Genomic DNA, 22,538 nt, shown 5'->3' with positions numbered 1-22,538 from the left:
AGATAAAATGAGATTATGACTCTGAAGTTCATAGCTCAGTGTATAAACCTTACTAGGCCCCAGCGGGGCGCGGTGGCTCATGCCTGTAATCCCGGCACTTTGGGAGGCTAAGGTGGGTGGATCACGAGGTCAAGAAATTGAGACCATCCTGGCCAACATGATGAAACCCTGTCTCTACTGAAAATACAAAAATTAGCTGGGCATGGTGGCGGGTGCCCGTAGTCCAAGGTATTCAGGAGGCTGAGGGGGGAGAATCTCTTGACCTGGGAGGCAGAGGTTGCAGTGAGCTGAGATCACGCCGCTGTACTCCAGCCTGGCGACAGAGCAAGACTCCGTCTCAAAAAAACAAACACCAGAAAACCTTACTAGGACCCTAGTCATTTCATTTTATGTTGTTTCATTTCCTTCTAGCATGGGCCTCCTACATGACCAACTCCCCGACTCTCATCGTTATGATTGGTTTGCCAGCCCGGGGTAAAACCTACGTGTCTAAGAAACTAACACGCTACCTCAACTGGATTGGAGTGCCCACCAAAGGTAAGTGTGGCTCATTCCCTAGGAAAGGAAATTATTAGTTCCTGGGCCTCACAGGTCTCCAGGGGACTTCTTCTTCCTGGCATCAGTGCTATAGGGTGCTTCTGGCAGAAATAGCAGTTGCTTTCTGGTTTACTGGAGTTATTCTCTATTCCCAGACTTGTCTCCTCCTGGCGTGGGTGGATTGGCCTAGTTTTGAGGGAATGCCTTTGATAGGACTGTTAAGATTTAGATGAGCTTAGGGCTGTACATTTTCAGAGGCCTTATGTGGACATCATCTTATATAACCCTAGCAGTGTCTCTGTGAGATAGACAGAGTGGCTGAGGAAATTGAAACCTCAGGCAGCTTAAGACTTGTCCAAGGTCTAGAAAGTCAGGACTTGAACCCAACTCTTTGACTCTTAATCTGATATTGTTCCCAACCTACCATGCTGCTGCTTTTTTCATCCCCTTGGCCACTCTGACATTAGATCAAGAAACAGGTCCCGTTTGGTGGGGCCATCATATTGTTTTGCTGCTGAAGGATTTGGGTGTCTTCTGCAGTGTTTAATCTTGGGGTGTATCGGCGTGAAGCAGTCAAGTCCTATAAGTCCTACGACTTCTTTCGGCATGACAATGAGGAGGCCATGAAGATCCGCAAGTGAGTCTTGTTTAAGGCCTGATCTCCAGGTCAGCTGTTTCTTGGCTGTCGTGAGACTTGGTGTGACAGGGTTTGGTTTCATCTCGGTAAATATCTTATGGGGAAGTGAAATGGAAGTTACCTGATGGGCAAGTGACTTTGGGCTTGGGTGGTCAGAAGAACAGGGCTCACAGCGATACCTGTGTGCTTGTAGGAGAAGTCTAAAGAGGGCTAAGATCTGTGCACTGGGGCAGGGGCAGGAAGGGGTTGTAGGATGGTGTGAAAACCCTCAGTGAGAAAGTGGAAAGATCTAGTTAGAGAAAGGTTTTGAACAGTGGGAAACTAAGTGGGCAGGATGTGACTCCTGTAGCCACCGGAATGTTTGTGTCTCTGACTATGTTTGAGCTTAGCTCTCCTTGCTGGTTTCATTTGCTCTCATGGCAGACAGTGTGCTCTGGTGGCGCTGGAAGATGTTAAGGCATATCTCACTGAGGAGAATGGTCAGATTGCGGTAAGCTTTATCTACTTCTTCTTTCTGGTCCCCACCCTTGCAGCAGCCTGGCTACCCAGCCCTACCTTGAGTCTGCCCTGGTGGGGTTCCATTTCTCTGTTCCTGCTCATTTACCTTGCGTGCTTTCTTCACAGGTGTTTGATGCCACCAATACAACCCGGGAGAGGAGGGACATGATTTTGAACTTTGCTGAACAGAATTCCTTCAAGGTAGGATCTGACTCCACACTGGAGGAAAAGGGATAAGTAGAGGTGGGGAGTCATGCTATGGGCATGGATCTCTGACTGTAGTGGGTGAGGACAGGATGGGATATCTGAATCTCTTCCCTCAGAGCATTCCCCCGTCCTGGAGTGTTTTCATTCAGGTCCTTTCTCAGACCTTTAGCCTGTATGTTTGAGGCCCAGGGGATGTGGTGAGAGCTATGAGGAGGACTTGAAGGCCACTTTCATGAAGAAAATCCTGGGAGATGTAGTGGCTGGGTGGGGTAGATGAGCATGTGCTCTTAATTCACAGCCTGGCATTTTTGACGTGTTCATCACTGCCTTCTCTCCATGGCCAGGTATTCTTTGTGGAATCTGTCTGTGATGATCCTGATGTCATTGCTGCCAATATTCTGGTTGGTGACACCCCTACATATCATCTCCTCTTCACCTTTTGTGCTGTGTGTATGTGTGTGTGTGTTTTGTTGGGGAGGGGTGTTTTGGGTAATGAAAGAGAGAAATAGACATGTTTAACATCACAAAAAGATCTTTTCTATCTGCCAGAGCACCATCTGGTACTTCTACACTCTTCTCTTGGGAGAGGAAACTGAGGCTTTAAGGAATCAAGTAAGAATTCGCTGTTGAATTGAAACCAGGGTTTAGGTTGTAGGAGTCTTGGCCCTGTGTTCTGGGTATTATCTGGATGCTGAGACCTAGATGTTGGAATAGATCAGCTGGGCACCGTGGCTCGTGCCTGTAGTCTCAGCACTTTGGGAGGCCGAGGCAGGTGGATTGCTTGAGCCTAGGAGGATCACCTTAGCCTGGGAGGTTGAGGCCACAGTGAGCCGTGATTTTACAACTGCAGTCCAGTCTTGGGTGACAGAGTGAGAACCTGTCCTGAGAGGTTGAGGCTGCAGTGAGCCATGATTGTGCCACTGCAGTCTAGTCTTGGTAACAGAGTGAGAACCTGTCTCAAAAAAAAAAAAAAAAAAAGAATAGATCAGACTCTTCATTTCAGGACTTACCTACAGGAAGGTTATCTCCCCAGCAATTGTCCAATATTCTAGTCAGTGTTCTATACATCAGGCTTCTTATGCCGTGCGGGGTCACAGTGTACGACCGTCCCCATTGGATGGGTTGTGCTCTGCTGGGCTGAGCAGATATCTGTACATGGTCTTATGCAGGTGCTCTCCCAGCCGTAGGAACTTGGGATCATCTGAGGAAGAGGCATCTGGTCCCAAGTCAGGCACTGGGGTCAAGCACTCTATTCTGAGTGGTAATGGAGAAACATTGGAGCCTGTTCTGTTTTCTCAGGAAATTACATAAAGGGATTGGGGCCCAGGAGCAGCTTTGGCTGCGTGACTGCCTCTGTCCTTCAGCCAAGTGCAGGCACATGACTCCCCAGTTGTCTTAACTTTTTTGGTTGCCAGGGTCACAGGACGGGGCGGGGTGGGGCGGGGGAGGGGGTACTCAATGAGTGGAGTGCCAGTGTTCCAGAGAAAGGCGACTTTTATGGACTTCTTTTTCTTTTTTTTAGTAGTGGCTATTTGTAGGAGGGCTGTTAAGGGCAGACCTCTGATGAGGCCTTTACTGTTTTTATGATTTCAGGAGGTTAAGGTGTCGAGCCCTGACTACCCTGAAAGGAACAGAGAGAACGTGATGGAGGACTTCCTGAAGAGAATTGAGTGCTACAAAGTTACCTACCGACCCCTTGACCCAGACAACTATGACAAGTAAGGTTTAAGGCCATGGTTTGAAGGGCCCAAGGCAAAGGTCTCATCTGGGAAAATAACCTTTCTCCCTCAGTTCTCTAATTTCCTTCTGATAACCTACATCTATAGATCTAGATGTGTTAACATCATCCCAGAGAAATAAGGTATGGATTTGTGGCTTGCATCTTGTACATGAAAAACTGAAGCGTTTTGTTTTGTTTTGAGACAGGGTCTCGCTCCGTTACCCAGGCTGGAGTGCAGTGGCAAAATCAGGGCCCACTGCAGCTGCTGCCCCCGGGCTCAGGTGATCTTCCCACCTCAGCCTCCCGAGTAGCTGGGACCCCAGGCCTGTGCCACCATGCCCGGCTTTTTTTTTTTTTTTTAATTTTTAGTAAAGATAGAGTTTCCCCATGTTGGCCAGGCTAGTCTTGAACTCCTGAGCTCAAGTGATCCACCTGCCTCGGCCTCCCAAAGTGCCGGGATTACAGGTATGTGTCACTGCGCCTGGCCGGAAGTGGTTTTTATCATCAATTTTTTTCTCTCTGGTCTCTAGAGCATGATTTCCTCAATCTCAGTATTATTGGCACTTTGAACTGGGTAATTCTTTATTGTAGGAGCTGTCCTGTGTATTGTAGGATGTTTAGGATGTTTAGCGGCTTCCCTGGCCTTTGCCAGTTAACACCTCCAAGCTGTGACAACCAAAATGTCTCCAGACATAGCAGATGTTCCCCGGGGGTCACAATCATCTGTGGTTGAGAACCACTGCTCCCTATCTGAACAGGAGTGTTGTAGGATACCCTTCGGAGATGTGTCATCAGTTTTTAAAAAGTTTACTGTATATATATTATATAATATTTTACATATATTAATGCTTGTGTGTATATCATGCATATTATAGCATAACATATTATATATATTACATATTGCATATTTTTTATCTCTCTCTCTGTGTGTGTGTGTGTGTGTGTGTGTGTATAAAAAACATGCAAAGCCCTCAGGAACATGCCTGACTCAGAGAAATGTCTGATCAATGCCAGCTGTCATTACTATGAAAGCATTTGTTGGCAGAATGGCATAGACTATAGATTAACTTGTCATGTATGACGTATATGAGCCACAGCAAAACCAAGTTCATGTTAAAGAAAGATGGTGTACACATGGACATCTGCAAGAATGTGGCCTCATGAAAGAGCATGGATGCATTCAGGGCAGTTAACAGCTCTATTCAGACCATACAGACCTGCAGCCAAGCAAATGGCACATTTAATGTGCATGGCACACTGAATACAGTGGTCTGTTTAATGTTTTGAGCCTTTCAGTTCCTTCAAGTGGGTTTCCCAGAATCCCCTTAATATGGAGGCTGAAAACCACCTCCTAGATATGGCATAAAAGTATTCTTCATTTGGAACAAAGTCCCACCTAGAAAAACATACAGAAGATCTACATATACGTGTGTGTTTGTATATGTTATCTCTGGTAGTAGGGTGATGCGTGATTTGCATGCTTCCATCATTTTTTCTGATTTTTTGATTTAAAATAAACACTTACGACTTTTTTTTTTTTTTTTTTTTGAGATGGAGTCTCTCACTCTTGTTGCCCAGGCTGGAGTGCAGTAGCATGATCTCAGCTGGGATTACAGGCACCCGCCACCACGCCTGACTAATTTTTGTATTTTTAGTAGAGAAGGGGTTTCACCATGTTGGCCAGGCTGGTCTCAAACTCCTGATCTCCTGATCCACCTGCCTTGGCCTCCCAAAGTGCTGGGATTACAGGTATGAGCCACCGTGCCCAGCCACACGTATGACTTTTATAAAGAGAACAATCTCATGTTGATCTCAAAGCAAGCAATGTCTGAAACTGTCTTTGAGAGAAGCATGATTAGGTAGATGCAGGGAGTGTATAAACATTGCTGTCTGTGCTTCTGCTGCCTCTTCCCTTCCCCTCATTGCTCGTCATGCCATATTCTGGCCAGGTCTTGACTGCCTCAAATGGGGCCTGTTTTTCTCACCAAATTTCGGGCTTAGCAGCAAAATCTTCAGGTCACCTAGTCTAGCCCCTGATGGGAAGCCTGAATTCTGTTTATCATATTTATCTACATCGCGTGTCACAGTACAGGCACTGAGGAAATGGTATGAACTGACTAGAAGTTCAGGAAATTGTACTTCATCTTGGTTTTAAGGAGTAATTAATCTCCTACCATTTGGTTCCATAAACGTGGGTGTGACAGAGGAGGGGAGGAAGAGCAGCTGTGAGCCTGCAAGTCCCTATAGAAATCCTTTTCCCTCTGATTCTTATTCTCAGATTTTCATACCCAGGGAATTTTTTTTTTCTTTCCTGTCCCAGGGATCTTTCTTTCATCAAGGTGATAAATGTGGGCCAGCGATTTTTAGTCAACAGAGTCCAGGACTACATCCAGAGCAAGATAGTCTACTACCTCATGAATATCCACGTCCAGCCTCGCACCATTTACCTTTGCCGGCATGGAGAAAGCGAGTTCAATCTCTTGGGGAAGATTGGGGGTGACTCTGGCCTCTCCGTGAGGGGAAAGCAGGTGAGTAATTAGTCAGCACACTGGATTTTCTAGGCTTAGAGTTAGAAGGGCATGGCTGAGGTCATCTCTTTTATCTCCTTACTTAAATCCCATTTGAACGGAGGCTGTGATTCCATAGTCAGGCAAGTGCTCAAGGTGTGTTCTTGCTCACTGCGTCTAGCCCTGTATTGAAGTGTAGATAACTTGGAGCCATTTCTGCTGTGATTGTTCAGCCATCAGATATTCACTGGGCACAACTTGTGTACTTAGCAATGTACAGGGTGCTCCAGTTAAAGTTCATTTCCTTTTGGGTTTATATTAACTATGTAGCACCTTATGGATTTTGACCATGGCTATGCATATTGTCCATTACAGGCCACATCAGCAGGCTTTGTGTATGTGTGTGTTGAGTGTGTGTGTGTGTGTGTGTGTGTGTTTTCTTTTTACCCTTAATTTTCATTTTTAAACCCCAGTTTGCCCAAGCTCTAAGGAAGTTTCTGGCGGAACAGGAGATAACAGACCTCAAAGTGTGGACAAGCCAGTTGAAGAGGACCATACAGACTGCTGAGTCTCTCGGGGTGCCCTATGAGCAGTGGAAGATTCTCAATGAGATTGATGCTGTGAGTAGGAAGCTCTGAAGGCCCAGAAAAGCCAACAAGAGTCTCATATTCAGGCAGGAACTCTCAGAAGTCACTATTTGGACATTTTTATCTAGGAAACTAGAACCACCAAGTAAAAACTCTGAGGAAGCTGACTCTATGGCCGGTTTGGGGGCTCAGGGAGGACAATTGCACCCCCAGTCGGGGGTTTCCTGCCTGCTTCAGTACCTGTGCCAATCATGGGACCCAAACCAATTTTTGAGCCAGCCTTTCTGGCACCTGGGGAAAGTGGGGCTAACAAGGACTCATTTTGTTCCTTTGTATATTTGCCTCCTGGGAAAAAGAAATAGCTAGCAACCTACTTCTTTACTTTCTGCTTAGATAATTTGGTTAGCTATTCAGAAAAGTTTTTCCCAAAATTTCTCTTGGCTTTCTCTCTTCTTGAGCACAAAAGTGGACATTTCTTTTTCTTTTTACTTTATTTATCTGTTTTGTGAGACGGAATCTTGCTCTGTGGCCCAGGCTGGAGTGCCCTGGTGCAATCTTGGCTCACTGCAACCTCTGCCTCCCAGGTTCAAGCAATTCTCTGCCTCAGCCTCCCTAGTAGCTGGGATTATAGACAGCCACCACCACGCCTCGCTAATTTTTGTATTTTTAGTACAAATGGAGTTTCACTATCTTGGTCAGGCTGGTCTTGAGCTCTTGACCTTGTGATCCACCCGCCTCGGCCTCCCAAAGGGTTGGGATTATAGGTGTGTGCCACCGCGCCTGGCCGACATTTCTTTTTCTTTCCTTCCTTCTACCCTTTTATTTTTCCTGCAAAGTCTCCAGTCCCTTCAGTTTCCCTCCTTCTCTGCTTCTTGTTCCTTTTAGCCTCTTGATTTTCTTGACCTGTAAGTTCCACCCCCCCAGTAGTAGGAGAACATGGTAGCTTGAGCTGGAGAAGTTGCCTCCTCCCTGCAGTGTTCCTCACCCGGTGAGTCACAGACACTCTGTGACACTCTGCGACACTCTGTGACACTCTGGTCACAGGTGGCCGCAATACATGAAAGGATCCAGCACAGTGCCTGGCGCGCACTAAGAAACTAGCATTCTTTGGTGTCATCTTCCTTATTTGGGATGGGGCTGGTGTGGGACAGTCTATCTCCCCAAGCCAGCTTCAAGTGGCTTTTTGCAGGGCGTGTGTGAAGAGATGACCTATGCCGAGATTGAGAAGCGGTACCCAGAAGAGTTTGCACTTCGAGATCAAGAGAAGTATCTGTATCGATATCCTGGTGGGGAGGTAAGACACCTTTATCATGTAAAGTGACTGCCTAGCCCCTTGCTGAAGGTTTAGCTTTAATTTGGGGGAAGGATTGAACGTGATTTGGAGGTTCTAGGCGTCATTTATCTTCCTTCCCTTGGGTCATTTTGGTTTCATTTAGCTTAGACAATCGAATGCCTCATTAATTGTTAAGATTCCCAGAGATAAGGGTGACAAGGCGTCCTCTGTGTTCAATATGTTTTAGAATCAACACAATCATTTTTATTTCTTTTTTTCCTTGTACTCTCAATCCCACCCCCACATAAGTGGAGTCTCCAAGTAAATATATGGGATAGGAATTATTCCTCTCTCGTCTTGAGTGTTTTAGGCTATTTCCTTGTCTAAGTGGCTTCCATACTGTAGGGATGTGTGAGCCAAAAGTAAATAAAACTGAGTGGCGGAGGTACAGGAAACCCCTAGGAATCTTTTGTTGTCTCAGTGCCTGAATGAATCTGTGGGAAGAAAAAGCACAAACACACAGGTTGAACTCACACTTCCTTTTCTTAACCTATAGTTTTCTTGGTCTAAATATTGCTCTTGAAAGATCTGAGTTTTCTCAAGAGACACCAGGGCTGGGGGCAGGTGATATGAACTCACTGAGCTTCCAGGAGGAAAGCCAGCTGAGGAAGAAGTGGCCTTTAGTCTCCAAGGTCCAGCCACTGACTTGGCTGCCAACTTGCACCTGGGCTTCTGCCAGCCTGCCCCATTTCCCTCCACAGTCATACCAGGACCTGGTACAGCGGCTGGAGCCTGTCATCATGGAGCTGGAACGTCAGGGCAATGTCCTCGTCATCTCCCACCAGGCTGTCATGCGCTGCCTCCTGGCCTACTTCTTGGATAAGGGCGCAGGTGCCTTTGAGGGAGGGGCTGGGAGACACATCCAGGGGGAGAGGGCTGGACTTGCAGTGGCACCAGGATTCCTGGGAAACAGACCTCCCTATCTCCACTCAAATTAGAGTACTTTCTCCAGACAGCAGTGTGGGGCTCCCAGCAGCCACTAGGTCAATGACTTGCTGAGTTCGCTCTGCTGCTACAAGAGCTTCCAATGGAGAGTGGCTGCTACTGGTGCTCCTTGATCCTGCCTGGCTCAAAGGCCAGTGTCACGCTGACACTCCTGGCAGCATCAGGACAGTGGTTGAATATCCCCAGCCTGCCACGCTGCTTACTAGGAGGGTGGTATCTTAGAAGCAGCAGTTGTTTCTGGGTAAGGGAAGTAAGAAGGTGCCACTGCCTTCTTCTATACTTCCCTTCCCGATCTTCCAGAGCTCCTGGGAAGCCTGCATTGTGGAGGCTGAGCTCAGCATCCTGAGCTACTGGGAAGCTGTTGTGGCCAGGTATTACGGGTCTTTGCTGTACGCAGGTGAACCCCTTCCATTGGGCTCTCTGGCTACAGTACTTCTTCCTGTTTTGCCTGCATGGAAGGATCTAAGATGGCCTATTTCCTTCCTTAGCCACTCAGAAGGTTGGGTGGCTTTGTGGTCTGGAGTTTAAGGGAGGAGTTGTACAACTCTAAGAGGTGGTCAGAGTAAGGGAAACTCATGAGCTCTGTAGATTGTCTCTTCCACTAACTTGACCTTACTCCATAATACTAAGAGACTTCCCTCACCTGGTCTTTCTGTTTTCAGATGAGCTACCATACTTGAGATGCCCTCTCCATACCATCTTCAAACTTACTCCTGTGGCCTACGGTAACTATGCGCATAGGGGCTGGCGGGAGCTGGGAATTGAGGAAGGTCAGAATTTTCTCTAAGGTTTGCCTAGAGTTCAGCTTCATTATCCCTATACACCAGGGAAGCTCCATCAGTGCCTTCTGTTTTGAAAGGGATGTATGCATGACTATGTGTATTGCAAAATGCATACATTCCTTTGTGGTATACTTTCCCATAATGAAACTAAGGAATTTTCCATTGAACCTTTTTCCTTAAGTCCTCTCTTTCCTCTGTTTTCTCAGGGTGCAAAGTGGAAACAATTAAACTTAACGTGGAGGCTGTGAACACGCACCGTGACAAGCCAACTGTAAGTATTTTCCCACGATGACCATGCCAGTTTCCCTGCCACCTTGAGTCTTTGAAGCTTTGGCATCAAGAGTCTGGGGTTTCTTTTATGTACAAAAGGGAAACAGATTCAGAACTTACTTCCAACGTAGTTCGCTACGTCTGAAAGTGATGTTGGAATTATTATTTTTTAAAATTAGTACCCCTTTCATGAGTCTTAACCTTGAATGCTGCCTCCTGGAAATTCAATTAAATATGGAAAGTGTTTGGCTGAAGTGAAATGCAAATTACCACCCCGCTCCAACCCCAAGTGTCCCTTTGGAAAGCAGAGTCCAAAGGAGCCTATAAGGTGAGGGTCAGGAGGTTTAGGTTCGTTCCTAAGTCGGTCCCTGGTAATCTGTGTGGTCTTCAATAAGCCCCTTCCTTTCTTTGGGTCTTTTTCCTGCTTTAGAATGTTATGCTCAAGAAGCTTCTCCCTTTTAGCTCCCTGATGCTAGGAGGCCAGACCATGGCCCGTGCCTATGAGGGAGCCTGTGTGCAGAGGAGCAGGAGTGAGGGAAGCTGTTGTGGTTACAAGCGCATTATTAACTGTATGAGTGAGCTTTTGGCTTGGCTTTCATTTGTGTGGTGTCCCTCCATTTCCAATCAGAACAACTTTCCCAAGAACCAAACCCCTGTAAGGATGAGAAGGAACAGCTTTACGCCTCTGTCCAGTTCGAATACAATAAGGCGTCCAAGAAATTACAGTGTTGGGAGCCGGCCCCTCAAGCCCCTCAGCCCTCTCCGTGCCCAGGACTTGCAAGAAGGGGCCGACTAGCCGAAGACCCAAGTCAGCATTCCGGTGGTGTAACCGTGTGTTTCCCTCCAGCCCTGGCCTCCTGCCTTTGCCACTAATCACCAAGGAGTCATTTAACTTCCTCCCTCCACCCCCACCCCTGACACTTCACCATGAATCTTAACACAGAACATGAGGTTACGTGTTTATAGGACAACTTTAGCTGTTCTCCAGTTTGAAACATCTTTCCACCCAGGGGCAAGTTAGCAAATTGAGTCTTTTAGGACAGATTATCAGATGGGATGGTCTGGAGGAGGAGGAAAAAGGCCCCCTTGGGGCTGAGCATGCCCCACACTCTTGGTTCTTCTCTCTGTTCTCTGGTGTCTTACTTCACTAATGTCCTCGTGTTGGCGAAGTGTTGGGGGATGGAGGGCGGGTGAGCAGTGCGGGGACAAAAGTCTATTTTTCCTTCACTTTCGTCTCTTCATTGTGTGTTTTCCTCACAGTCCTTACTTGACTGCTTTCTTTCCCCACTTTCATGTCCCCTCTGGATTGTCCAGTGTAATGCATGACATTGTGGTGTCTGTCTAGGAAGGAAGGGGTGATTGGCAAGAGACAAGTCTGGCCCAGTTGATGCTTTCTGCAGTGGGTCTAAATGGATCTGGACTGGAGGAGTCTTTCCTTTCCTTTCTCTCTTTCTCTCCAGCTAGGTCCTGCAAGGGCCAGCCTAGGCTACAGAACATCCACAGAATATTCTCGAGCTTGCAAGTGGACATAGGGTGAGAGTTCTTGCCTCCTTTCATGAGAAACAGTCCTAAGTCTTTGTTGCCCTGGGGGAATCTGGCTCTGAGCATGTGGGAAATGTCTTGGTTTTTATTTTTAACTTAGTCAGGCCTGGGTCTTTTGAGGTCCGCAGAGTGGGGTTTAGGAGAGTAGGGTGGGCTCTAGCTCTTACAGGACTCTTGGTGAGTAGTCATATCTTTTCTCCCATGGCTCTCAGGTTCTTTGCCAATCACAGCAACTTTTCCTGCCAATCCAGTATCCTCTGGGGCTGTTTAGAAGGGCAGTTAGATTCAGGAGTCACCACTGATGTTTGAATTGCTCAAGGCAAGAGGCAGAGAAGAGTTCACTAAAACTGCTTATTTTTGAATACTTTCAGCACACTCTCCTTTAGAAGAAATAAACGTCAAAACACAATAGTTTTTATATGAGCATTTTTTTCCCCCAAATGTGGAAAAGCTTGATGATGAATTTAATCTCTCTCATTGGAGTATTCTTTTGTTCATAAGGAGAAACTATCTCATCTTGATGTCCAGAGAAGTCCTTGGAACCCTGTGGGATGTAGCTCTTAACTGTTTGTATTTCTCTATTCATTTCTGTCATTTCATTTTCTTTGTAGGGTTAAACGTAAAATCTTCAGGGAAGAAATTCTTAGCCCCTTGATGACCTTGATGGCTTATCCTCTTTCCCAATTTTGCCTGCAAAATGTACAAATATATGTATGTTTTTTTGAGAGGCAAGTTTAGGGTTCTTATGGGATTTTAAAAAGAGATAGGTGACTCCCCACCTTAAAGTTATCAGCTTGTCTTTTAGAGGTAGCCAGTGGGAAGAAGTTAGCTGTTTTCCAAGGGTGTTTTCATTTGGTAATGGAAGACTTTTTGCTGTCGTTCTCATCCAGGAGTTTTCCTTAGAATCTCCTTTAGAATTGTTGAATCATAAACATGTCTGTGTCTACCTTATGCTTAATACTGACTCAGAATCTCTGGGGTCTGGGTCTGGACTTGCATGTATTTAAGTAGCTTCCCAGATGATTCTGATTCATAGCCCGGGTTAAGAACTCCACCTTAGAAAGTTAGGTGGAAAAATACTGGGATAATAGTTCCTCAGACAAAAGTGTCAGCCTAGGAATTCTGAATTCCTCATCATCCTGAGAGGACAGTTCTTTGGGTTTGATGTTTGAGCAGATCATAATGTTAAATGATATAACCCCCTGGAAGGCAGGCTGCTGTGTTTGAGGGTTATTCTAGGTTCTAGTCCCATCTTTAACCCTTTACACTGCTGAGTGATGTGGAACAAATCACTGAATTAAATAATTGCCTCTGGATTTTAAGCACCCTGGGGAGAGGTACAGACCCTGCAGGATGATAAAGGTTGTCTTCACTGGCAACTGCCTCCTGACCCCGAGTCCTTTACTCATGTGTCCCAAGTAGGATACCACAGCCAGCTTCTAAAGGCTGCTTACGTAGGTTCTTCTCAAAATTGTGTCCAATATGTTAAGTAACCTGCTATTCTTGTTTAGTGGTTATATAACGTGTACTTAGTGTCTTTGTGGAGCTTTGGGCCCGTGCGGGCAGGGATAGGGGAAAGATACATAGAAGTAGAAGAAAAGGTCCTTGCCCAGAGGAAGGTTATTTTAAGAGACAGGACATGTAATTTATAACAAATGGACATTTACATTACAGCAACACTCTGAGTCTAGAAGTGTTCACCATCACATCACTTCTCCTGACTTTCCTGTTGTCCTATGGCTATGAGACTACGAGGATTAGGGGATGGGGATGCCCCCACCACCACCAACGTGAGAATGAGATATGATTGGGGAGGCATGTTTGGCACTTTTACAAGATTGCATTGTCTACATTCGCTTGGATGCTGGCATCTGTAGCCCAAATGGGCATTCAGCCTTTCTTCTGCTGTGAGGTGAGAGTAATTCAGAGCTAGTGAATGAGAGGAGGGAGCACTTTTCCACAGACTTTGGATTAACACTGTACCTACTCCTAGCAAGAGGGGACTTCTCTAACAAGCTAGCATTGTATTAACCTGTCATTAACCCCAGCGTTAGAGACAGGTCATGGGATGTTCACTGTGGCTCTCAGCCTGCCGCTATTTCCCCACTCTCCCCCGTGCTAGTTTGCTTTCTCCAGAAGAGGAGCTGAGGTGGTCTTATCCTCAGACAGGACATGAGAAATTGGAATTTGAAAAGCAAGGGCTTCAGCATCCTTTAGTTTCTAAAGCAAGATCCCTTCAGAAAAGTCCAGCAGGAAGAAGCCAGGAGAATGTAGAATGGAAAAGAGCTCTTACTCCAAATTTTAGAGAAGTTTCATCTCTACTTCTCATCTTTTCTCTCCTGGTTTTCTTACTTGAATGCATATTGGTAGTCTGTATACATTACTATGGTTATGTCTGTCACAAGTCCTACAAAATAAAAATGGACTTAAAGTACTCTCTGCTGAGGCTGTAAGTTTTGTTTTGTGAGAAATAGGTAAAGACATTAGCATTTAATCTACTGGAAGAAGCCAGTTGCTGTGGCTTATACCTGTAATCCCAGATACTTGGGAGGCTGAGGCCAGAGGATCACTTGAGACCAGCCTGGGCAAAATAGTGAGACCTCACCTCTAAAAAAAAATTTTTTTTTTAATTTACTTGTCTAAAGTGGGGAAAGGGAAATTATTCTGTTTTCTTATTCTTACTTCAAGTCTATGACAGATTTGAAAGAGAATTCTAAAGCAGATTTAGAGAGCCTACTTCTCTTCTTATCTCCTAATCCCTAAATTGGAATTTAGCTCTTATCTGTATTGTTGTTGTGTTTTGGTAAAGGGATGATTTTACATTGAGTTGTAAAGTAGAATAAGACAAGCTTCTAGAAACTTGCATGGTACTAGGGATCTGCCCTATATCTTTGCCTCTGGTGTTCTGTTGTTGTTGTTATTGTTTGTTTGTTTCCGAAGAAGTTGGAGTTAAGGACACAATATATTTGTACCCCTAGACTGAATGGGTGAGTATTCCATATGAGGATCTGGGTAATCCTCTTTGCAACCCACATTTGGTCTTCAGAGACACTGGCATTTTGAAGAAACATATGATATAGCTGTTTGGAAATAAATTCATCTATGTTACTTTTTTTTTTCTTTTTTTTTTGTGAGCAGGAGATCTTAATTGACAGAAACTCATTGGTGGTTGGAGTGGCCAATGGGCAAGGGAAAAAGTATCCAGTAATCAGAAGAATTGTATCTGGGTTATGTAATCTTATGCACATTCCATTGTCTTTGCCAAGCCTGTAAGCCACGTTGTGTTCATTGTCAAGAAATTTGACAGATTTACCCAGCTTTTCTAGTATGTATTTTGACTTATTGAAAATATATAACAACTGAGTCAGGTTGCAACACTGGTGGGGTAGAATTGACTTTCCCTGAAGGTGACACAGATATCAGAAGTGTGTCCAGGGATTTAATTTAGACCCATACTGTCCAGGAGACTGTCTCTAGTTGGATCTCTGTGCTGACTGACTTCAGTGTCTGCGTGCTGACTGACAGACTCTGGTAGTGTCTATATGTTGACCAACTGATAGACTAGTAGGATCTGTGTACTGACTGACTCTAGTAGGATCTGTTTGTCACTGCAGACTCTAGTGGTGTCTATGTGTTGACTGACTGACAGACTCTAGTAATGTCTATGTGTTGACTGACTGACAGACTCTAGTAGTGTCCGTGAGCTGACTGATAGACTAGTAAAATCTGGGTGTTGCCTGACTAACGTTATAGGGTCTGTAAGCTCACAGTCTGCCTGCTTTCTGATTGTACCCACTGAAGTGTATGTACATTATGGTAATTCTCTATTAAATGTGTCTAACAAAGAAAGGAATTAAGCACTCCACATGTTTTCTTTATAGGGGAGTTCTGTACACTATGATTTTAAATAGACATTTCTTATACAGTAGTGGCCAAATTCTCATCATTTTGTAAAAGATAAAGGTTATACATCACTTTTATGGTATTTTGTGAACTCAGCTAAGGGAATGCCTGTTTAGAGCCTGGAGTTGTTACCTTTACTTGAAGTCATCTCATCCAGTCCCCTGCTTTAGGGCAGAACTTCAGTTCCGCTGTTCGTTTCTGAAGCTTCTGTGTCGCCAGCTTACCCTGTTCTGGAATGTTGTATTCCATTGGATAGGGCTGCTATTTTTAGTCAGCCATGCATTTGGCTTTAACACTTAATCTAGTAAGTAAAAATGAGCAGAAAATTTGGCATTTAAAAATTGATTTTAAGGGTTGGCAAAAGTATTATTTCCAGTAAGCCTTTCACTGGATATCTGTGACCAATGTTTACCTATGCAATGTTTTTGTATCTGAATTGCTTATGTACATTTTATATTATGTTGACGTAACAAGAAGATCAACTTACGCTGGTATGGTGATGCTTTTGCTATGTGGGGCTGAGCATCTCTGGGTTGAATGGGAATGGGTCAGATTGGGAAGCCTAGGAATAGAGTTCTGCTGCCGATTTCCTAGGCACTGCTCTATTGAAAGTAGGAACGTAAGTCTTTAGCAACATTCTGATTTAATTGGGTGACACTGATAACAAAGTATGCCACTCAGATCCATTTAAAGTGTGCATAACTGTATTTGAAATGTGTTTTTGTGTGTGTGTGTGTGTAGAATGGGTAAATAAAATTGTTGAGTAACTTGAACCTATCAGAAGGCTTCTGGGTTTTTTGTTTAGTATTTTCAGTTGTGTTTCCCATCCCTTCCCCACCCCTAAAACTTTGCCTCATGCTGCACAAGGATTCAGATTCAAGACAAGCCATGAGTTCTCACTGTAATTGACGATCATGGTGTATCCATGGCTCTCTTCTGCCACCTTCTGGGGAAGACAGGAAGAACATTATGGAAAGCACATGAACTTCAATAGTTATGTGTACCTGTTGGCACTTATGCAAGAATTAAGAAACAATTACATTTCACTGCACTATGCAGTAATTCCCATTAGCAATATGTAACTCATGTTATTTATTATAAAGAAAACTTTTGGAGATTTTTTAGCACTTAGTAGACTGTTCCTCCTAAAATGTGATTTGCCCATTTCTAAAGAGATTATGGTCACGGGTATAAAACAGCACTTAATTTCTTTTGAGACAGGAAATACAGATGGGATTGTTTTACCCTTCTCATGGCTTATTCCTTGTTACCTTAAAGACCAGAAGCTCATTAGAAATGCAGAATCCCAGGCCGCATCCCAGACCTCCTGAGTCAGAATCCTCGTTTTACCAGGACCACCAGGTGATTCATATGCACATTTAACATTTGAGAAGCACCACGCTAGGGGAAGAATTTCCCACAAGGTAAAATGTTAGATGCCAGTTACTGGGAAGAAGTTGATCTGCTCTAATGACTGATTTCAGAATGGACTCGTATAACTACAACAGTAGGGACCCTCCTCAGAAGCCAAGTAGCCCCTGATTACAGTGTCACTTTATTGGCATGGTGTTTTGGCTGACGTAGCCTACACGATCTCCTTCTACCAGAGGGATCCTGACTGCTTCTGCTTCATATCTTGGATATGTAGCTTATGGTCCAGGTCTGAAAGGAGTGCCTGGTCCAATATGGTCACGAGGTCAGCTCCTCAGGGAAAGAAGCCCATGACTACGCCATTCGAGTTTGCCTGACTCCCCAGAGTCAAGGTGTGTGTGTAGGCACGCCAGTGTATTCATGCATGTGTATGGATGTGGGAATGAGGAGGTTGAGGGAGGAGGGAAGGTAGGGGAAAGATTCCGCTCTACTTTTATGTTCGCTGCTTGGCGGTGGTGTAATAGCTTTGTGTCTCTTCCTCTCTGGCTTGTAGGCAGCAGAGACCACGCTGGCTGTGCGCAGACGCCCTTCCGCAGCATCCCCCATGTTTCCTTGCTAATGATGTGGATGTTCAGGCCACACCTCTCCAAAGGACTGGGATCTACTGAAAAGCTTGGGATGTCGGCTCCACAGAGGCTAGAACAGGAAGTTGAGTGGGAACTGGACTTTGGGGGCCACCAAAACGAGGCCTGGAGAAACGCCACCACATTTCCTCCCCTCCTGCCTAATGGGAATATCAGTTACACTGAAAAGTTTAACTTTCCTGTGCCTCAAAACATTCAGCAACCTGAACCAATGACTTTTTGTCATCTCTTTGCTGGGTTTGGTCCAAGTCGGTCAATCTCATTCTGTATAGGCATTTAACATCCTAGCTGTGACTGTCTGCATCCTTTGCTGGCTCTTTTTTGCCCAAAGTGCAAATGCACTTCTTCAGATGTACTTTTCAAGTGAGAAGGTAAGAGCTGGTCTCTGCATCTGTTCCAGGCGAGCAGGCTAGAGTCTAATATACATATACTAGCAGGTACCATTTGCCACATTGGAAGCAAGAGACAAATCAGGTGAATGGAGAGTCTTCTGAGAAATTCAGTCCCTAAAACATCTTCTGCAGTGATAGAAGAACAGTGTCAGTAGCAACCTTTTCATTTAGAGAACTTTTTCTTGTTCCAGGCCCTTCAGGACAGGATCTGACTGCAAGACTCCCCGAAATGGGTACCCATCTTCTAAGTTTCCTTTTGTAGCTACTGTATTTTCAACTTGATGCATGTGCCTCTCATGCATCAAGATGGGGCTGATGTGGTTCTCCCAGGTGGTTGGGAACGTGGGCTAGAGAGAAAAGTAGAGTGCCATGTATATCACATGAGTAAGTCAAGAAAGCTCCTTGAAAATCAGCCCGATCAGGGAGTGTTTTGGCTTCAGAACAGGTGGAAGGAGACCTGCCCCTCTGTGGGCTCTGTCACCCTGATGCAGTCCTTGAGAGAGCTGTGGCTGTGACTTGGAGGGCAGTAGTCTCCTGATACCTGCCTCTTGGCCACTTGTCACTATTGTGGTCACTGGTCTTTCATGTAAAAGTGAGGGTGACGGGGTCATGGACCAGCGCCTCAGTGCATTAGTCATTTGTTTTCCCTTACAGACAAATTAGATAACTCTTCCCTAGTGATTGTCAAATGTATGAATGTATCTCTGTAAATGTGATTTTGACATGTCACTGTTCCTGAAGAGCATATGGAATCCCCACAGGATATTATATCTTGCAAGGAAAGTCTATTTTTTTAAAGAATAGTATGTTTTTAGCTTTACTTTTCTTTCTTTTTTTTTTTCCTTTTCACTCAAATGCTCACTTGCTGGGCAAAAGGGTGAGTAGCAAGAAAAGTAACGAAATGTAGCTTTTCTCAAATGGTTCTTTTATACTGTGGATGATACAGGACTCTGTTACCTAAGATGTGATGAGCTGGGCTGCAGGCGGTTCAGCATCCAGCAACTAGGAGCTTCTTTTCTATGCACAAAGCTGCCTTCAGGAAGGCTTCTTACCCTGTAGCTGATGATTTTCATCTGGCTGCCTACCACATGCTGTACTGTAATGATTTTGTTGTGATATGGATTTCTCTCTGCATCAAAAACTGTCTTTTGATGATCAAACAATGTTTATATTTAGTTATTTATTCTATCCATGTAAGGCGTTTTTGAGTTTTCATGTCACTGTTTGCATGTATTTAATCAGAATGTAATATAGTTTGTGTTGTCGGGTTTTTTTTTTTTTTTTTTTTTGTAGAAATGTAGATAGGTAGACCTTTTAAGTCTAATGTCATATTAGCTTAAGTTAATTTTAATTTTCCAGAATGTAGATATCTGTCTTCTGTAAAAGGAAAATAATGATGTTAAGGGACAGTGGATTTTTTTGAATACTTTGTTTCTCATTGATTTTTATTATAAGTGTAAACCAAGAGATGCATTTCTCTGGAGAAATGTTTATCTCCTGGATTAATAAAATCATGCTAAAAATGCAACTAATATGTATTGCTTTTGTAATTAGAAAATACAATAAAATTATTTTTAATTAAAAATGCAGTTTTTAAGATAACACACAAAAAGATAACATTTGGTACATTATATGTATGCAAAATACTAACATTGTCCAAAATGTGTTTGAAACTAGCTTAAAATGATTTTCAAATTATTAGATTGTATGTGTATTTCCAACTAGTAATTTTAACCAGTTCAAGTTCCACCAGCATTTCAAAATGATATCAGTAAGATTGTGACTGCCATGCATTATTGACATCCTAGAGTTTCATTTATTTATTTAACAAATATTTAGCGACTACCTGTTAATTGCCAGGCAGTGACTAAAACAAAGTCCCTGACCTTTGTCTGGCGTTTATTATTGGAAAGGAAAGGTTAACAGCAGGTTTGTAACATAACCCATCTCTTTCTACTGGGGATGTTTTTGCCCTCATGAATGACCTTGACCAAATAATGTTGGATAATGGTTACATAAATGTATATGATAAAGTAACTTGGAACACTCTTTTGGGGTCAATAGCAAATAGAGGTAAAATGAAATGCTCATAATAACAACAGAGGATTTCCAGATTCTTTAAGTTCAAGGGTCCTTCTGATAGAATGAAAATGCCTTATGAATTCTCCAATTTGAAAACAGGTGAGAGACTGGTTATATGTACATTGAGCTTTAATAGTCTAGCTGGTGGACTGACAGTAATGAGGATGTGGTGTCAAGGTTTAATTTTCTTGGAAATATCTCCAGGCACTTCTGCAAGTGTTCTCTAATTCAGCCATCAAACCATCATTTGTAAAAGGCTGGGGTGTCTGGAATCATTCTCTGGGTTTTAGAGAGAGGTAAATGAGCACCATTACTGAGTGACACACCTCAACACTGTCGAGATTTTTATAAAGCCAATCATATCTCAGAACAAGGTAAATGTTAAGACCCAATAGACACATGCCACACTATTTTAAAATGTTGCTGGTAACTTAGCAAAGATAACAGTATTAGAAAATGATTACTTAGAGAGTACTTCAGTGTTGGGTGATGGTCATTATTTGCCTTTCTCCTGTAGGTTTCATTATTACACCATTTCTTAGACCTCTCCAGGGTCTTCACTTAGGACTCACTGTGAGGAGCATCAACCTTCAGGTTCACTAGCTTGCCCTGGCTATTTATTTTTTATTTTTGTAGAGATAGGGTCTCACTATGTTGCCCAAGCTGGTTTTGAACTTGGCAGGAGGTGATGAGCCCATGGGTACTTCCTGTGGCAGTCTGACAGTGGCCCATCACCAAGGTTTATGGTCTCTAGAAGTATTTTGCACCATCTAACCTTCATTCATTCTCTTGAACTCATTTGAGAATTTGACATGCTAAGGACTCTCTACCCAGAAAAAGGTTGACACATAGGTTTTGCATACAGTTTATGGAGGTTATGACCTGAAACCCATTCTTGGACCTCAGGGTAGGAAACCAGGAGCTAGGTAATACTGTCCATACTCTGTTGTCCATTTCTCTCTTTTAACATGTAAAAGAAAAAATAATCCAGTGACATGCATTTGATACTATTTAAGTGGAGGAGGGGAATATATGATGTACTGGAATATTTTTTACTGCACACTGGGATATTTAAGAATGTGGTTTTCAATGAGATAGCATCACTGTAATCATGGAGAGTACTATTTTCCTTCTCTTAAAAACATCAAAGCATGGTCTTTCTTCTTTTATTCTCATCAAGCCAATGTCAGCTGCATTCCTTCAGCCCTTTACAGGCAGAACAACTACTCTTCTGAATTCCCAAAGGCATTTAAATGCCTTTTTGGTTGTATGCAACACTCTACCTGTGAAAATCAGATTAGATTCTATAGGAAAGTTTCTCTGAAATTAAGCAAAAATAATTTCAGAAGCATAAGAACCCCTGGGAAGCAGCGTTGCAGCTCTAATGGGGTCTATTCTCAACAAGTTTAATGCCCTCCACCGAACATGCAGCCTACTTTCAGAGAATAACTTGTTTATCCATTTGGGTTTCCTTCATTACTGATATGTTTGCCTTATCATTGACATTTAGTTTTCACTTCCTGGGTTCTCTCCTCTTTCATCCATTGTATTTGTAGAATTTATGGATGGGAAGGGAAGCTGTGTCAGAGTATGCTTTAATAAAGTCTGTTAAACATTCTTTTCTGAATTTAAATTCCTGAGTCGTTTCACTCAAACTGTGTTTCAGATTAGAGTTGGCTTCAGCAGTGGATTTCAGTAAATCTAAAATAACATCTCCATGGGCACATTGGTTCAGGCTGGTAATCTCAGCTCTTTGGGAGGCTGAAGCAGGAGGATTGCCTGAGGCTAGGAGTTCAAAACCAGCTTGGGCAATATAGTGAGACCGCCTCTCTACAAAAATAAAAAATAAATCAGCCAGGAATGGTGGTGCACACCTGTAGTCCTACCTACTGGGGAGGCTGAGGCGGGAGAATTGATTGAGCCTGGGAGTTTGAGGTTTCAGCGAGCTATGACATGCTACTGCACTCCAGCCTGGATGACAGAGTGAGACTCTCTCTCTCTCTCTCTCTCTCTCTATCTGTTGCTCAAAAAGAACAATGTGTTGGATTCTACTTCATAGAGGAAGGTGGCTACTCCAGTTGCAGAAAACATGTTTACACTCTGGCCAGCAGGAAGGAAGAAGGCAACAGGACATACCAACTTCTTTTAAGGATATTTCCCTTCTCATGTAACCCATAAATATATACACCTACTGTAAAGTTAAAAATTAAAAAAGAATATTTTCTAGATTTTGCAAACACACTTATGCTTATATCTCATTGGTCAAAACAAAGTCAAGTGGCTACATATAGCTTTCATGGAGGCTGGACTGTTTTTATTCCAAGTGACTTTGTGCCAGCTATAATTAGGGTTTAGTTCCCAAAGAAGGGTTCAATAGCTATTGAAGTAGCAATCTGCCTTAGTAGGTAATTGGAACATTGCAGCAGGTCTGAAGGGCTATAACAAGGTGAGCAGTAGCCTTTGAGGAATTAGGCTGCCATTACTTTGTAAGAGAGGAAAAAAATATTTTTCCTTCTACCCTCCTAAGTTCTCTGCCTGGGACCTTGTAGATCAGACTGACAAAAAAGATTGACAAGAAAAG

At 43.7% G+C, this 22,538-nt stretch overlaps 1 protein-coding gene across 4 annotated transcripts in view; it reads left to right on the top strand.

Moving 5' to 3' along the window:
• PFKFB2 (6-phosphofructo-2-kinase/fructose-2,6-biphosphatase 2) overlaps positions 1-19,397 on the top strand; it is a 47,112-nt gene extending 27,715 nt beyond the window's left edge. For 2 of the 4 annotated variants that reach the window (XM_011966960.1, XM_011966969.1), the window contains 13 exons: positions 412-537; positions 1,078-1,174; positions 1,598-1,664; positions 1,799-1,873; positions 2,224-2,280; positions 3,473-3,597; positions 5,920-6,127; positions 6,580-6,726; positions 7,883-7,987; positions 8,728-8,857; positions 9,634-9,696; positions 9,960-10,024; positions 10,652-11,385. In XM_011966960.1, coding sequence (XP_011822350.1) covers positions 412-537; positions 1,078-1,174; positions 1,598-1,664; positions 1,799-1,873; positions 2,224-2,280; positions 3,473-3,597; positions 5,920-6,127; positions 6,580-6,726; positions 7,883-7,987; positions 8,728-8,857; positions 9,634-9,696; positions 9,960-10,024; positions 10,652-10,819 — 1,433 coding nt within the window. In that variant the 3' untranslated portion in view covers positions 10,820-11,385. Of the gene's footprint in view, positions 1-411; positions 538-1,004; positions 1,175-1,597; positions 1,665-1,798; positions 1,874-2,223; positions 2,281-3,472; positions 3,598-5,919; positions 6,128-6,579; positions 6,727-7,882; positions 7,988-8,727; positions 8,858-9,633; positions 9,697-9,959; positions 10,025-10,651; positions 11,386-17,392 lie in introns of those variants that run through there. The other 2 variants (XM_011966978.1, XM_011966987.1) reach the window with 2 other exon arrangements.
• The last annotated feature ends 3,141 nt before the right edge of the window (positions 19,398-22,538 follow it).

This window comes from Mandrillus leucophaeus, unplaced genomic scaffold, assembly GCF_000951045.1.
Source record: "Mandrillus leucophaeus isolate KB7577 unplaced genomic scaffold, Mleu.le_1.0 Scaffold1194, whole genome shotgun sequence".
Lineage (NCBI taxonomy): Eukaryota > Metazoa > Chordata > Mammalia > Primates > Cercopithecidae > Mandrillus > Mandrillus leucophaeus.
This window is presented reverse-complemented; position numbering and strand designations above follow the sequence as displayed.